Below are 13,528 nucleotides of genomic sequence, written 5' to 3'. Positions count from 1 at the left end.
GAGCGTTAGACCAAGATCACACGCTTGTGGTGTTCTATTGAACAGAGCATTCAACCTTTTTAATGTCACTCACTGATGCAACATCTAGTACATAACAAAGCAACAACGGTGTAGATACAGCACGGGCAACCACAGCAGATGAGGGTCAGGATGGCAATACTGCGAGCCTGCAGGACAACACAGCGGGAGCTGGTAATGACCTCATCTCCTGCAGTGCGGCACAGCGGTGACAAGCCACATGCTGCTCAATGGGTTTTTCCTGAACACGAGTGGCACTGAACGTCGGTACTCACAGTCCGCCTGCTCCAGGGGAACCATGTGGGACGTCGCACTGCCCTGCACTATCGTATCGCCAACCAGGTGGGCAAACTGGGCCACCGACCGCAGCAGCTCCGACACATCTGGAGGAGGGAGAAGAGCTGCTGAGCACACAAGTCACTACGTTTCTTTTTGTTTTCCGTCTTGGACTCAGGACTCGACTGTTACGTGGTGTCAGACTCACCTGTGTCGTCAGTCAGATACTTGTCCCTGGCGGCCTGCAGTCTGTCCACACTGTCCAGCGCAGCCTGGCTCCGCGACACCAGGTAGTCTGCCGAGTAACAGTACAGAGGTCAGACCGTGCGCTGAAGAACAGTGTGCTGGCTGAGCTATCCTGAGCAGTGTGGTGATCACACAGTATTGACTGGGTTAAATTAATTAAATCCAATTTTTAAAAAAATCAATCTGTGTCTTTCTCTTGATCTCGTGGAAACAAGAAGGTGGGGAAAGGAACTCACCGGCGGAGCTGGTGCAGCTGATGTGCGCGGGGTCTTCAATCCGTGCCATTGAGTCCTGTATGATCCTGTGAGCCTCGTCAAGCGCTCCCTGCAGGGCGGCCCAGCGGGAGCCCACCAGCTGGCTCTCTAGCGCCTGTTCCCGGGTCTCCTGCACAAAACCATTTGATTGATTACATCACGAAAACTGATTATTGGCATCGTATTTTCTAGGAAGAGCTCTGGTTGCTGGGGAATGGAATATTGAGACAATTAAACCAGCACTGAAAAAATGAAAAACCTAACTGATCTAGATTTTGTGACTGAAAATAAATTAATAAAAAATCCTTTTTTATGGGCCTTTTTTTGAACTCCCACCAAACACAAACTGAACACTCCCATTCCGTGATTTTCTAACATAAGCTGTTTCTCAAAAACTGTTCGTAAGGTCAATATTTGGAAACTGAAAATGAAATTCGCATTCATTTACATGTTAAGCCTTCTGATTTGTTCCTGAGATACTAAAAATCACTCAGTATTACTTTTTAACCTAACAGACCCTGAATTGTCACAGCAAGAATGCTGCTGCCTACTTATGAAGATCACCCTATTTACACAGTACAGCCAGCAGCAAGACGTGTAAAAATTCTTCGAACGCAGAGGCGTCGACGGACTGTGTTATGGGACATCAGGGTGGCATTTCCTGTTCACTTACAAAGGACACGCCTTTTTTGTGGAGAAAATGTTTTCAAAACTGCAAACCAGCAGTATGAAAATGCACGTTTCATCACAGCAAAAATGAACAGACCGGGGGCCTGGAAGCCGCGGCTCTCAGCCTCCTGGCCTGCTGGCCACACTCACCTTCTCGTTGAGCTGGTTCTGCAGCGCCTCGGACGCCTTCACCCCGCTCTCCCGCTCGCTGGCCAGGCTCTTCTGCACGCGCTCCAGCTCCGCCCCCAGGCCCGCCAGCTCCGCCTCCTTCTGGGCCACGCCCTCTGCCAGGGCCGCCTTCTCCGCCTCCAGGGCTGCCAGCCGGGAGCTCAGCTCTGCACTCGACTGCGAGGGGCAAGAGGAGCCGGGGGACCCCAGACAGAAGTAAAGAACTCAGAACCTGCAGTTAATGCACCATGTGTACTGACTTATTATATTTAGGAACTTGGCTTGGCTAGAAATGTCCCGGTTTCTGTGTCTTTGGACTTGTGAAAAGGGCCCGTGTCGGTATCTGAGCTCAGACAATGAGAACGGCTGACCTGCTGTGAGGAGGCCATGGTCCCTCTCAGTCGCTCCAGCTCTGCTCTGCTGGTGCACAGCTCTGTCTGGAAGGCCTGCAGCTGCTCTGCCTGCTCCTTCTCCTGTGGACACATCCCAGACCCAATCAGCACCGCTGCCCCCACGACACCACTTGCCTCGGACAACTTGCAGCACCAGTGATCCCAGTACAACACACACATGAGCTGCTCCATCTGTCCCTGGCGCACATAGCATGCGCCCCTCAATACCTGCACTGTTAGGAATCCGTGTGCAGCTGGAGGTTGAGACTACAACAACTTCTTTGCACTGCCATCACAGAGGTAGCTTTCACATGCACTGCACGGTAGAGAATTTAAAGGACACTTGCACCCCTTTCCTTAGGAACCTGGAACTTCAAACACGCAATCTGCCCCTTGCCTAAAGGAGAAGGTGGAATCGTACAAGGAAGAACACCAGTCATAACAACGGTGAAGCCAGCTTGAAAAGAATTGGGGAAATGTGTTCAAGTCTAGTTTGAAACTGTGACTGTAACGACACAAAAAGAGGAATAAATCTCAACTCCAGGCAATCGGAAGTGTTTCAACAGTGACTCAACTGATTCTGATGGGCTCAACTGAGCCCATTTTCTCCAACACACAAATAAAAATAGGAAAAACCAACTTGGATTGACTCATTTTATGTGCTGATGGAGAACTGATGTCATCACAAACAGTAGAGGGGGAAGGGTTGGGAGAGACCGTGCGATACGAAGTCTGAAGGAGGCAGAAACGCAGCAGGGAAAAGAGGCGAGAAGAATAAGCCCCTCACCTGGCGCTCGGCCTCCTCCCTGGCCGCCCGCACTTTCTCTTGCATCTCCCGGCGCACGCTCTCCACCTCATCCTGCGCGGCCCGCGCCACCGTCATCTGCTTGGTCACCTCCGCGTTCTGAAACGGACACAGCTCTTCTGAGCAACTCCGCAGGCGCGCTGCCACTAACCCCAGGGAGCTGCTGGGAAACCGAGCGGGGGAACTACAGTGCACATGGGAGCCGACTGATACAAGGATCAAGGGTCTCGGCTTCAACAACACGGCTGGGCGGCCTGTTCCACTCTCCCACAACTCTGCGAGTAAAGAAGTGCCTTCCCTTCCCAGATGATGATTTCGTTCTGTTTAGAGGCAGTGTCCAAGAGCTCCTAATGCCTCTTTTCATTTGCACTTTGGGGTCATTTGCACACTTAATTGCGAGATTTCATTTAAAATAATTCATTTAAAAAACTATTTACACACTTAGTGAATGTGAACGGAACAGAAAAGAATCCGCCCATCTCTCTGGACAGGAATGTTTTGTATACACTGTACCTTCCTCAGGAGGTCGGCGTGGCTCTGCACCAGCTCCGTGTACTTCTCCTTCAGCTTGGTGTACCTCTGCTCGTTGGCCTGGGCTTTCCCTGGAACACAAGGATGCAGTGTGAGACGCTCACTACCCCCTCCACGTGCAAATCTGTGATAAACGGCAGTTTAATGAGCTCATACTTGGACACATTATATTCCAGAGGGCTCCTCAAACACAGAGCCGTACTATAGATGACAGGGCGTTCTGCAGTTCTACACTTAATCCCAAACCCATACCATTATAGATCCCTTCTTTTGTCTGTTTTTTAAATATACCTTTACAGTATAGTATTTTGTCATATTTATATTAACTAGAAGACTCTACATAAACATGTGTAGTCCTACCAGTGTGGATCACTTTGCACTTATTGGTGCTGAATTCATTAATCAAGGCTCAGCCCAACCCAAGATTTTGTTTTGGTTATTCCCTTGCCACTGGCTCTGCGTTTGCCACTTCAGAGACTTGGACTGTGTTGATAACCGTAATAGGACCTAGTTGTTGAATCAGATCAGGAAGAGCTACAGGCCTAAAACAGATCCCTGTGGAACATGACCACTCACATCTGCAGTGTTATTTAATGCCATTTCCTGTCTGTTTCTCAGCTCTCGTTGCATGTACTGACGTTACCAGGGAATCCTAGTTTTTAATCGGTGACTCAATGTTTTATGAGGGTCCTTATCAAACTCTTTCTGGAAAACTGAACTTTCTTGTTATATGCTTTAGTATCTAATGACCTTGTTTCTTGCAAGAATCCTTGCAAGTTAATCAGACCTTCCACTTCTAAATCCATCTTGGCTAAAAATGTCCATGTTTTCTACACACTGTACTAACTTAGCTCTGTCATATTCCATCACATCTATTCCCAGAACTATATCCTGGATGTTTGAAAAGTCAATAAGAGCATCTGGCCTAAACCACTTCTACAAATAAGAAATCATTAACCATTTCAACCACCTTAGTTTCAGATGTTGCATTCTAGGTACAGTCTCCCTGCTTGTGTGGAACATTTAGATCCAGCCCACTCGCTCAGGGAGCTCTGCAACCTGGACGCCAGGCCTGCAGCTGACCAACAAGACTCCCCTTCAGCCTTTCAGTCATGCACCTCTAATGACCGAGTCCCCCACTACCACTATACCTCTTACCTCCCTCTAACTGTGGGGAAATGGGCTCCCAGACCCAGGAACACCACAGGACCCCTTAGTGTCCCCCAGGCATTGCCAGTAAGGCCTTGGACTGGCTGCACACAGGAGAAATGGAGTCTTTATTACCCCCGGGGGGGAGGCAATCTGTTTTTGGGGAAAAGCTCTAGGGAGGTTCCAGAAGAACTGCTAATTTATTTTACACTATAAGCCTATAAGTGACAATAATTACCAAACAGGTAATCAGTTTAATCTGTCCAAACAACAAGAAGCTGTACGCCTTTCACCAGATACTTCCTGGCTCTCGTCTGTGTGCTACACCAATGAGCACAACAACTATCTAACAACTAGAGATAAGGGCATTTTCATTTTGGAGCAAATTTCTCATGCTTTTTTAAAAAAATGTATACATCTCTAGTTGTTAGAATGAATGTGTTTTTCTGGGAGGCAGTTGGAAAGATACTCTCTTAAATCCCCTGAATTGCATCCCACAATCCTTGAGGCCTGGGTTACGGAAGAGGAAACTGACTGGATTCAGCCGATGGGGAACCGAGACTCAATTTAGCAAATTAGATTCACGGCAATTCTCTCCATCGCCACTTGATAACAGGATAATGTACTTGTATGAGCTGCCGGGGGCTCAGGCGGGAGCTCAAGAGTTTGTAATAATGACTCTCCATTTCCATTTAATACCCGTGCGCGGCTCAGCGATCTGCTGTGGGCAGAATGATGTCACAGCCAGGCCTCTTTCTTCGCTGTGAGCAAGTGATGGCAGACAGCGGCACGCTGGTACATCATGTGCAGCTACAGACAAGACAGAGGCTGAAGTGAAAGCTGGACTAAAGCATCTTCTTACCAGAAGTGAGTACAAGAAACAGAATCTAGACACACAGAGTCAACGGCCATTAACACCATTAACAGACGTGCAGCCCAAGTGACGTAGTCGATGACTCTGAGGAGCACGAGTTGAGAGAGAGAGAGCCAGACCAGTCATGTGAAAAAGAGTTAAAATGCAAGCCCTGTGGAGTGAATTCTAAGAGCACTCTGGGCATGGATTAACAGGAAAGAGAGAGTCAAAAGAGAAGTGAACGGCTTCTGGAGATCGGCAGAAAACAGTCCCTACAGGAGAGAACACCATGAAAGAGCAAACTGTGAAAAGTTGCAAGGGGGGGACTAGCAGGGCTCAGGTCGGCCTTCCCCAGAGGGGGACTAGCAGGGGGAGTCAGGAGAAACTCAGACTGCAGGCGCAACAGCAGCCAGCAGAGAGCTAGCCTTGCCAGGGGGTGGTGTGTGTTTGTGGGACGTGGGGAAGCAAGGAGGGGGGGTCTCTTACTCTCGATCTCCGTCAGGCTGCGCTGCTCCTTCTCAGTGTCTTCCTTTACTCTCCGCAGGTCCTCCAGCTCTGCGCGGAGGAACTCGCTCTCGCCCAGGGCCTGCTGCTTCAGGTGCGTCTGCTCTGCCAGCTCCGCCTCCAGCTCGCTCACCCGCCCGCGCAGCGCCTGGCAGAGCCGGGCACTCTGGAGGACACAGAGGGTCAGGCGGGTCACTCTCCACACACACACCTCCCGGAGCGCTGCCTTGTCAGCAAAACATCAACTGCCCCCCATTCGCTCTCTTTACTTTCAGGAGGTAGTGCAGTCCAGCCCAGGAGAAGGGTATAGCCACCCTTCTTAATCACAAAGCCATTTACATTAATCAATTATTCAGTCAAATAGACCATTAAACAATTAGTTGACTAATTAATCAAGTACCTTTCTGCTCAATTTATTGAATATGAACCGAGAAAGAACAAAATCACACTCTCAATTCAAAACATTATAATTGATCTAACTTTTTCAAACCTTCAGCTCTATGAGGCTCAAACTCTTAATTCACATCATCATATCAAATCCAGTTCAGGGTCACAGAGCCCATCCTGGAAAGCACTGAGCACAAGGCAGGATATACCCCGGAAAGGGTGGTGGACGCAGGAATCACACAGACACACACACTCGTGCCAGGGCTACTTTTCCCAGAAGCCAATTAACCTGCCAGCACGTCTTTTGACTATGGGTGGAAACCGGAGCAGCTAGAGGAAACCCACGAGACCATGCAAATTCCACACAGACAGCACCCCAGGAATTGAATGCAGGACTCCAGTGCTGCAAGATGGCAATGGTGAGCACTGCACCACAATGATCTGTGGTGATGGTCAAACTCTGAAGAGCTAAAACGTTTCAGGCTTGAATAAGACTAGCAAATATTTCAGCCTAAAATGTCTGAAATTCCTGCCTAACTGAACTGGGGGGCTAGGCTGCCTGAGACAACAGCTCTTGCTGCTGCTGGGTTCTCCTGCCTCCTACGCCAGCTGAATCCTCACCTCCAGCCGGAAGGACTCCAGCTCCTCTTTCAGAGCTCTGACTTCCCGGGACAGCTTCTCGATGAGCCGGTCTCTGGGGAGAGAGAGGCAGAGAAAGGACGTTTTGCTAATCGACAAATTCATTCTCCTTTTTAGGTGCAAATTTAAAACCTTGTCACAGCTGCCGTGGTAACTAAAAATAAAGCTGTAAATGAAATAAAATCTATACTGTACATGCAAATAAGATATTAAGGTATACTTCATGACTGAAGGAAAAATAAGCACTATTCCTTTCACTACTAGGAATTTAAGGGGTATAAAATACTTGAGGCTTTGCAGCCCAGGTAATCACACTGCCATCTCTGACTTTCAGCTTTGCCCCTGTCAGCAGCCTTTTGTCCTGTTCTTCATGCCCACAGGAACTGCTCTGTCTTCACCCTTCAAGGGCCAGAGTTTTAGACACGGCCACCCCAGCCCTGGCCCATTCCTTACAGAAACCGCAGGTTGATGCGCGCAGATGCAGAGCGGCCTATGCCTTTGAAAACACTCACACCTCAGGGCTAGAAGTGTAAGGAATAAAACGCAGGAACCGGCATTTACAGGGAACTAGGATATCGCAGGAGTAACTGAAACGTGGCTCAGGGCAGAGCAAAGGAACCTTTAAGCTAGAACTGCAGCACGAGTGTCCAGCCTGTAGAGAATCTAGACGAACTGAAGTGGGAAACAGGAATTCTAGGGATCTGACGTAATTAACAGACCATCTAATACAGACATGCGTGACCAGCTCAACTCGGCGACAGCACCCAAACACCGCCCTCTCTTTTGCAGGGCTTGATTAGCTCCTCGGCCAGAAAAAAAGCGGGAAACGTTGTGAGCGGCTGTCAGGGATGTAAAAGCCGGCAGGATGTGGCGAGCGAGAGTCTTACTTCTCGTCCTTGTGCGCGCCGTTCTGGCTGTTGAAGTTGAAGGGGTCGGAGGCCGAGGATGTGCCGAAGATGTCATCAAACTTGTTCTCTGAACTCTGCTCAAAAGAGGGAGAATAAGCAGTTAGGAAAAGCTCCCATGAGCAGCTGCTCCACCCTCCCACCCCCATCCCAGCATCGACAAACCTGTCATTCAGACAGGCCACGAGCAGAGTACTGGCAAGGAAGCAGATCAAAGTTTCAAGGTAGCTTTTCTACCACAGCCCAAACACAAACCACAGAACGCTACTTAAAGTAGGAGATAATAGCTGCAGGTTGATCAGCACTCGGCGGGAAAAGAGCAGAGTATCAAACAACACAGCATCACACATCTCCACGTGCTGCTTCTACTGTCTTTCACTGTCTAACTCTTCGGAGGGTCGCGAGTGAGCTGCAGGCGCTGCACCAGCGCTCTCCCTGGTGTGCCGGCGGGCAGAGGTACCGGCTGGGCCAGGGCGTCGGTGTCCACCAGCTCCTCCGTCTCCACCACGGGCTCGCTTTCGGGGGACGAGGCCTCTGCGGGGATCACCACCACGGGGCTGATGTGCTCCGACAGCGCCGACGCCCGCAGGAAGTTCGGGGGGTTCTTGGAGGGAGAGGAGTGGGGATGACGGTCAGAGCTCAGACAAACACCTCCCACCCCCAGACAAAGCCCAGCGTGACCCCCCCACTCAATGGGCCATTTTAGTTTTCCAATCGATGTATGAGCATTCCTCAACAGTCAATGAAATTTCAGCCTCCTGTCTTCCGTCTCTTTGGTCCCTCTGCTCCAACTCCCTTACCCATTCTCACTGTCTCTTTGCCTCAGCTGCTCCTACGTAGGAGACACCCACAACTCTCTGTAAACACATCTCCTATTATCCTTCAGTAATGAAGAGCAGTGGCCTAAATGGATCCTTGTGATGTTAAGGTAACTCCAGTGCTGGAGAACCTCGGTCTGACAGGTCTCATCACCTTTCCACTTAAGGAAGGAGGCAAAAGGAGCTACACTCACCCAGCTGAGGCCAATATTAAAATGAACTGTTAGTTAAGCACTGGGGTAGAATGAAGAGATGGAGACAGGCTGTGTACTCCTTATTAACTTATTAAAACAAACAAATTCCACGATGCATTAATAGTTACAAAGGAATTCTTTTCAGAAAATGCAAAAATGCAATAACCTCTCTCAATTCCCAATTTGACTAAAATAAATCATGTGCAGCAGACTAATTCACACATACAGTGACTGAACCATGAATGAATGAACTTGTCACTTTAAAAGGAGAATCTCCTGCTTTGCCCAGGAAAACAATCAGCAGGTGTCAAAGATGGATTCAACAATAATTAGTTTTAAAGCATGAGTGTGAGCTGTGTTGTAGTAGTTTCCTGTTTATCAAAAATACTGTCAAAAAGGAGCAAGTGCACTCGTACATTAAGGCAAAGTTTAAATATTAAAGATTAATTTCTGTCAGTTTAGGCTCAACCTTTTCATATCGTGTCAGAGCTCGAGACCTGCGCTCAGCGCAAACGCCCGGACGCACCGAGACACTCCAGCTCCCAGGAGCTCATGCCGTGGAGTGCAAACCCTGTGTGGGTCCTACTGCAGCCCTGCCACGGCGGACAGACTCACCTCTGGCAGCTGTGGGATCTGGATGAGCCTCTTGAAGTACTGCAGGTTACTGGAGCGGTAGAACAGACTCTTCAGCCTGATGCAGGGAAACAGCACAAACACACATGGACACTGGGCTTCAGGATTCAGCCGTGGTATTTACTTGAAACATTAAAGATCAGCTGTGCGTTTCTGTTAGTAGGATACTGACATCCTTGTGTTCAAATGCCGAGGCAACCATTTTAGAACAACAACCACTATTCACCCTTTGTTTCACCTCAGCCTACCTTTATTTTACGCAGATTAAAATAAAAATTTGTTGCACTTCCACTTGTTGATGCAGATGTTTAAAAGACTTTCCATATCTAACATATCGTAACGTCCAATCTGCCATGGCCTGCTCAGGTGACCGAGTCCCCCAGGGCTCCCACCACACCATGAGGTCGCCTCACAACCACACAGCCCACAGCAGAGCAAAGTCTTGTTTAAAAGTCAACCTGGTACCTACTTCTTGAACTGCTCCTGGAATCTGTCTCGATGGCCCTGGAGAGTGTCCGCAGGGAGGCCTGTGGGTCAGCCAGCATGCAGAGTTTAGGACACAGGAAGAAAAACAAAACATGAGGATCTTGAATATAATGAATATCCTTCTCCAGTAATTCATCACGCACCCATTAAGCATAAATTCATGTAAATATACATGAATGTTACTCTGTATTGGAAGGCACGTGTAGACCATTGGTAATAAAGTACAACAGCGAATCTATTTTCTTCGCAGATTATGGGTTCTTGGTGCCACCAGTCAGGTTCTTTCCAGGTTTTCCAGTTCTGTGGTACAAACTGTTATGCAGTATGTAATAACCGTCTGGTATAACAGGCTTTCTGTCTAACAAAAAGCTAAGATGTCCAGACTCTTAAGGATGTGTTCATTGATAGCTGGGCAGCCACTTGAGCAGAGCTTTCAAACTGCTTACATTAAGACTGTGCATCCCCTCTGATCTCCCACATGTTCTGCATGAAAAACACCAACTGATGCCTTCCAACACGTGTTAGCATCAATGTAGACTTAACCAAATGAGGCATTCCTTTATCCCATAATGAGTGCTCAATCAATAAAAATAAGTTCAAAATAAATTAATAATGATTTATCGACAAGTGCAATTAGCCCATTTTGGGCAAAAGTGTACATCGTTGTTCATTGATCTGTGCTAGTTTGGCCAGAGGACTTGCAGGAAATAGCAGGAGCCCTCTGCCTGGCAATGCAGACACAAAGGGCCAGACCTTCAAGGCTACATGAAAGCAGCTTATGTACAAAACAACCAGAATTAAATAAGGATCTCTTAAGTAGGTTATTGACCAAAGAGTGTCCAGCTGCTGTGCGCGACAGCCCTCAACTTCAGGACGGCGAAAGGGCGCAGAGCAGAATAAACCGCAGCACATCTCCCAGCAGAAGGGCTGCTCGTGAGGCTGGGGACTCACAAGAGTGCAGCTTGAAGAGCAGTTTGACGGTGTAGTCGTACAGGTGGCTGCAGTCCAGGATGACCTGAATGAGGGGGGCCAGTCGGCACTGTCCGGCCACGGTCACCGACACGGAGCGCGACATGTCCAGGGAGCTGAAAACTGTGGAGCAGACACACACACACACCACTGCCGTTAGAGAGAGTTCACAGACGACCGCACACAGCCATGACATCAGTCGTCTTGGACAAAACTGATCAATTAGCTTTTGTTAATGCCGATTTGTGTGTGTGGAAGTGGCAGAACTCTTCTTTCATTGCACTAAAGCTAATTATCTTGGATGAAATCTGTTTAAGTCAGAGAGTGAGAGAGAAAATTGGGCAGAGGAAGAGACCAGCAGAAAGAAAGAGATAGGAAAGTACAGAGAGAGAGAAACAGGAAGAGCCAATATCGCCCAGAATAGAGGACACCAAGCACACAGAACAGCACTAGTCTGTCTATTTCTTTTGCTATGTTTGCTGATCTTAAAATAATCAGAAGAGTCAATATGCATGAATCATCAGTCATTGGCAGGGCAAAAGCAGCTTGCTTCCTTTTTACAAAAAAAGAATATGCTGTGTCAAAACTGCGCTAAAGGTCTTCGCACAGCCAGTCCACAGCGAGAGGGACCAGGGCGTGCTCTGCCTCAGGAAGCGAGGCAGAGAGGCTGGGACACTGAGCGCTCTGTCTGTTGCTGGCTCCCCAGGGAGAGTTATTTTTCTCTCCAAACAGAGGTGTGGCCTCCACAGCCCCAGGCTGCCCCCACCTCCTCCATCCCCACACAGGCGCCTCTCTTCAGCGCCTGACATCATCTGTTTCTCATTCGCGGGCGGAATCAGATGGGCGGCGGCTGCACATGCAGCCCGAGATCCCAGCATCAGCACAGCACAGACAGGCGGGGAGGCAGCAGACTGCTCTGACCAGGCTGGCTTCACTCACAGCAGACACCTGGGTCCCCTGATCCAGTACCGCTCTCTCCGAGACCGCTTTTTATCCACCCAGTCAAGTCCAACAATGTTTAACAAACACGGAAGACAAGCAAGGTCTGCAAAATCACTCCGTCACATAATCCTAATGAAATAGCTACTGGAAGGAGCTGCCGATTACAGCACAGTTAAAGAGCAGTCTATGATAAGTGGCTCTCCAGCAGCTCATACAGCAGATGTTTCAATGCAGAAGATTTTTGCACCTACAAGTCCAGAAAACGCAGGACATTGGCGCTAACTAGGACAGCTGCTTGAGAGCAGCTCAGAACTAGCCGACTTTGCCCGCTTTGTTGTCAACAGCTGGCAGGGGCGCTTGTGAGAATTCGCAACATAGGATGACGGCCAACATGTGAGCTTTGCTGTGGGCCTGACAACGTGAAGAGAGTGGCCATATCACGCAGTTCTCAGAGGACACGCAGTCTTCACGTGTCTCTCCAGCAGCTGGAGCCAAGAGCTGAGCCGATTAGAAATGGGCGATATCAAAAGTCCTGTGGTAAAAACAATGTTGTTTTAAAAAGGACCAGTGGGAGGAGGCAGTGAAACCAGTGCCCCACAGGAGACAAGGGGAAAACGAGATCAGCTGGCTGCCCCCCCACCCCGTGAAGGTTCTCCACTCACCGGCGAGGAAGAGATTCAGCTCGCACTCCAGGTAGTCAAACATCTCTACAGTCATCTGGAAGCTGGGGAGGAGAGAGCAGTCACTGAGAGCTTTCGGCACTTTGGACAGAGGACGGTAATCATCTCATCCGCTAATCTCATCTAGCACTATCCCGCCAGCAGGCTCACAGCAGGGGCTCATGCGGTCTCACATGACCGCACATGCTCTTGCGAAGGAGTGGACGATGCAGCCAGGGGGGCAGGGGGGTACGCAGGGACCGGACCTCTACAAGCACCTTGTCTTTCCGTCGACAGGGAGGGAGACTCACAAGTTATTGACGTCATTCTCTCCTGCCTCGTCCAGCTGTCTGTCCGTCATCTGGAGGTTGCCAGGGAAACGGGGGTTCTGAAAGAGGGAGAGAGAAGTGTTGGCGACCAGGCTCAGTGATGCTGGGAAGTCTGTCCTATAGCCAGACTAGTTAATGAAGAGGTTCAGAAGGGGTCATTTGCAGTTCATAAAACACTAAATACTGCATTCCAAATCTGCTTTTCTGCCCCTCAAAAGTAAGTCATAAGTCAGATTAACCAATTATTGAATTTCATGTTTTAAAACATCAGAAAAATGCGAATGACAGGATGTGCTCTGAACAGCTACAGCTGGTTTGCACTGAGATTTCAGAGGGGGAAGTGGTGAACCATCCAGGCCTCAGTGGACAGTAAACACACAGCTCACAGAACCCTTCCAGGCAGTCCGTGATGAAACTGCGCATGGGGAGCATTCACGTCACAGTTCCTGCAGTCCGCTGGCTAGCAGCACAGCTTGCACACATTGCCGCAGGCAGGAGCTGCAGGCTCAGGGAACACTAGCGCAGGGCTTGGCTTGCTGTGATGGCATTAACCACATTCCTTCACCCCCACAGGGGTTCTGCAGGTTCTCCCCAGATCAGCAGCACAAGCCCAGCAGTGGGGTCTGTCAGCAGGGGCACAGGCTCCGTGATTCAGTTTGTATACCGGGGTACCATTTGAAGCTACAATCTACTGGAGCAGGA

The 13,528-nt window shown here is 49.2% G+C and overlaps 1 protein-coding gene across 1 annotated transcript in view; it reads right to left on the bottom strand.

Moving 5' to 3' along the window:
- Positions 1 to 13,528, bottom strand: part of hip1 (huntingtin interacting protein 1) — a 48,486-nt gene that overhangs the window by 10,969 nt on the left and 23,989 nt on the right. Inside the window, exons 6-21 of the mRNA XM_088906661.1 lie at positions 12,809 to 12,885; positions 12,501 to 12,562; positions 10,879 to 11,019; positions 9,911 to 9,968; positions 9,424 to 9,499; positions 8,257 to 8,400; positions 7,779 to 7,873; positions 6,874 to 6,946; positions 5,848 to 6,031; positions 3,342 to 3,430; positions 2,811 to 2,927; positions 2,003 to 2,104; positions 1,614 to 1,808; positions 777 to 924; positions 503 to 589; positions 294 to 401 (exon numbers count right to left, since the gene is read on the bottom strand). Coding sequence (XP_088762787.1) covers positions 294 to 401; positions 503 to 589; positions 777 to 924; positions 1,614 to 1,808; positions 2,003 to 2,104; positions 2,811 to 2,927; positions 3,342 to 3,430; positions 5,848 to 6,031; positions 6,874 to 6,946; positions 7,779 to 7,873; positions 8,257 to 8,400; positions 9,424 to 9,499; positions 9,911 to 9,968; positions 10,879 to 11,019; positions 12,501 to 12,562; positions 12,809 to 12,885 — 1,756 coding nt within the window. The remainder of the gene's footprint in view (positions 1 to 293; positions 402 to 502; positions 590 to 776; positions 925 to 1,613; positions 1,809 to 2,002; positions 2,105 to 2,810; positions 2,928 to 3,341; positions 3,431 to 5,847; positions 6,032 to 6,873; positions 6,947 to 7,778; positions 7,874 to 8,256; positions 8,401 to 9,423; positions 9,500 to 9,910; positions 9,969 to 10,878; positions 11,020 to 12,500; positions 12,563 to 12,808; positions 12,886 to 13,528) is intronic.

Source organism: Atractosteus spatula, chromosome 27 (assembly GCF_055471065.1).
Source record: "Atractosteus spatula isolate fAtrSpa1 chromosome 27, fAtrSpa1.hap1, whole genome shotgun sequence".
Lineage (NCBI taxonomy): Eukaryota > Metazoa > Chordata > Actinopteri > Semionotiformes > Lepisosteidae > Atractosteus > Atractosteus spatula.
The sequence above is the reverse complement of the archived record's forward strand: the minus strand, read 5'-3'. Positions and strand labels throughout refer to the sequence as shown.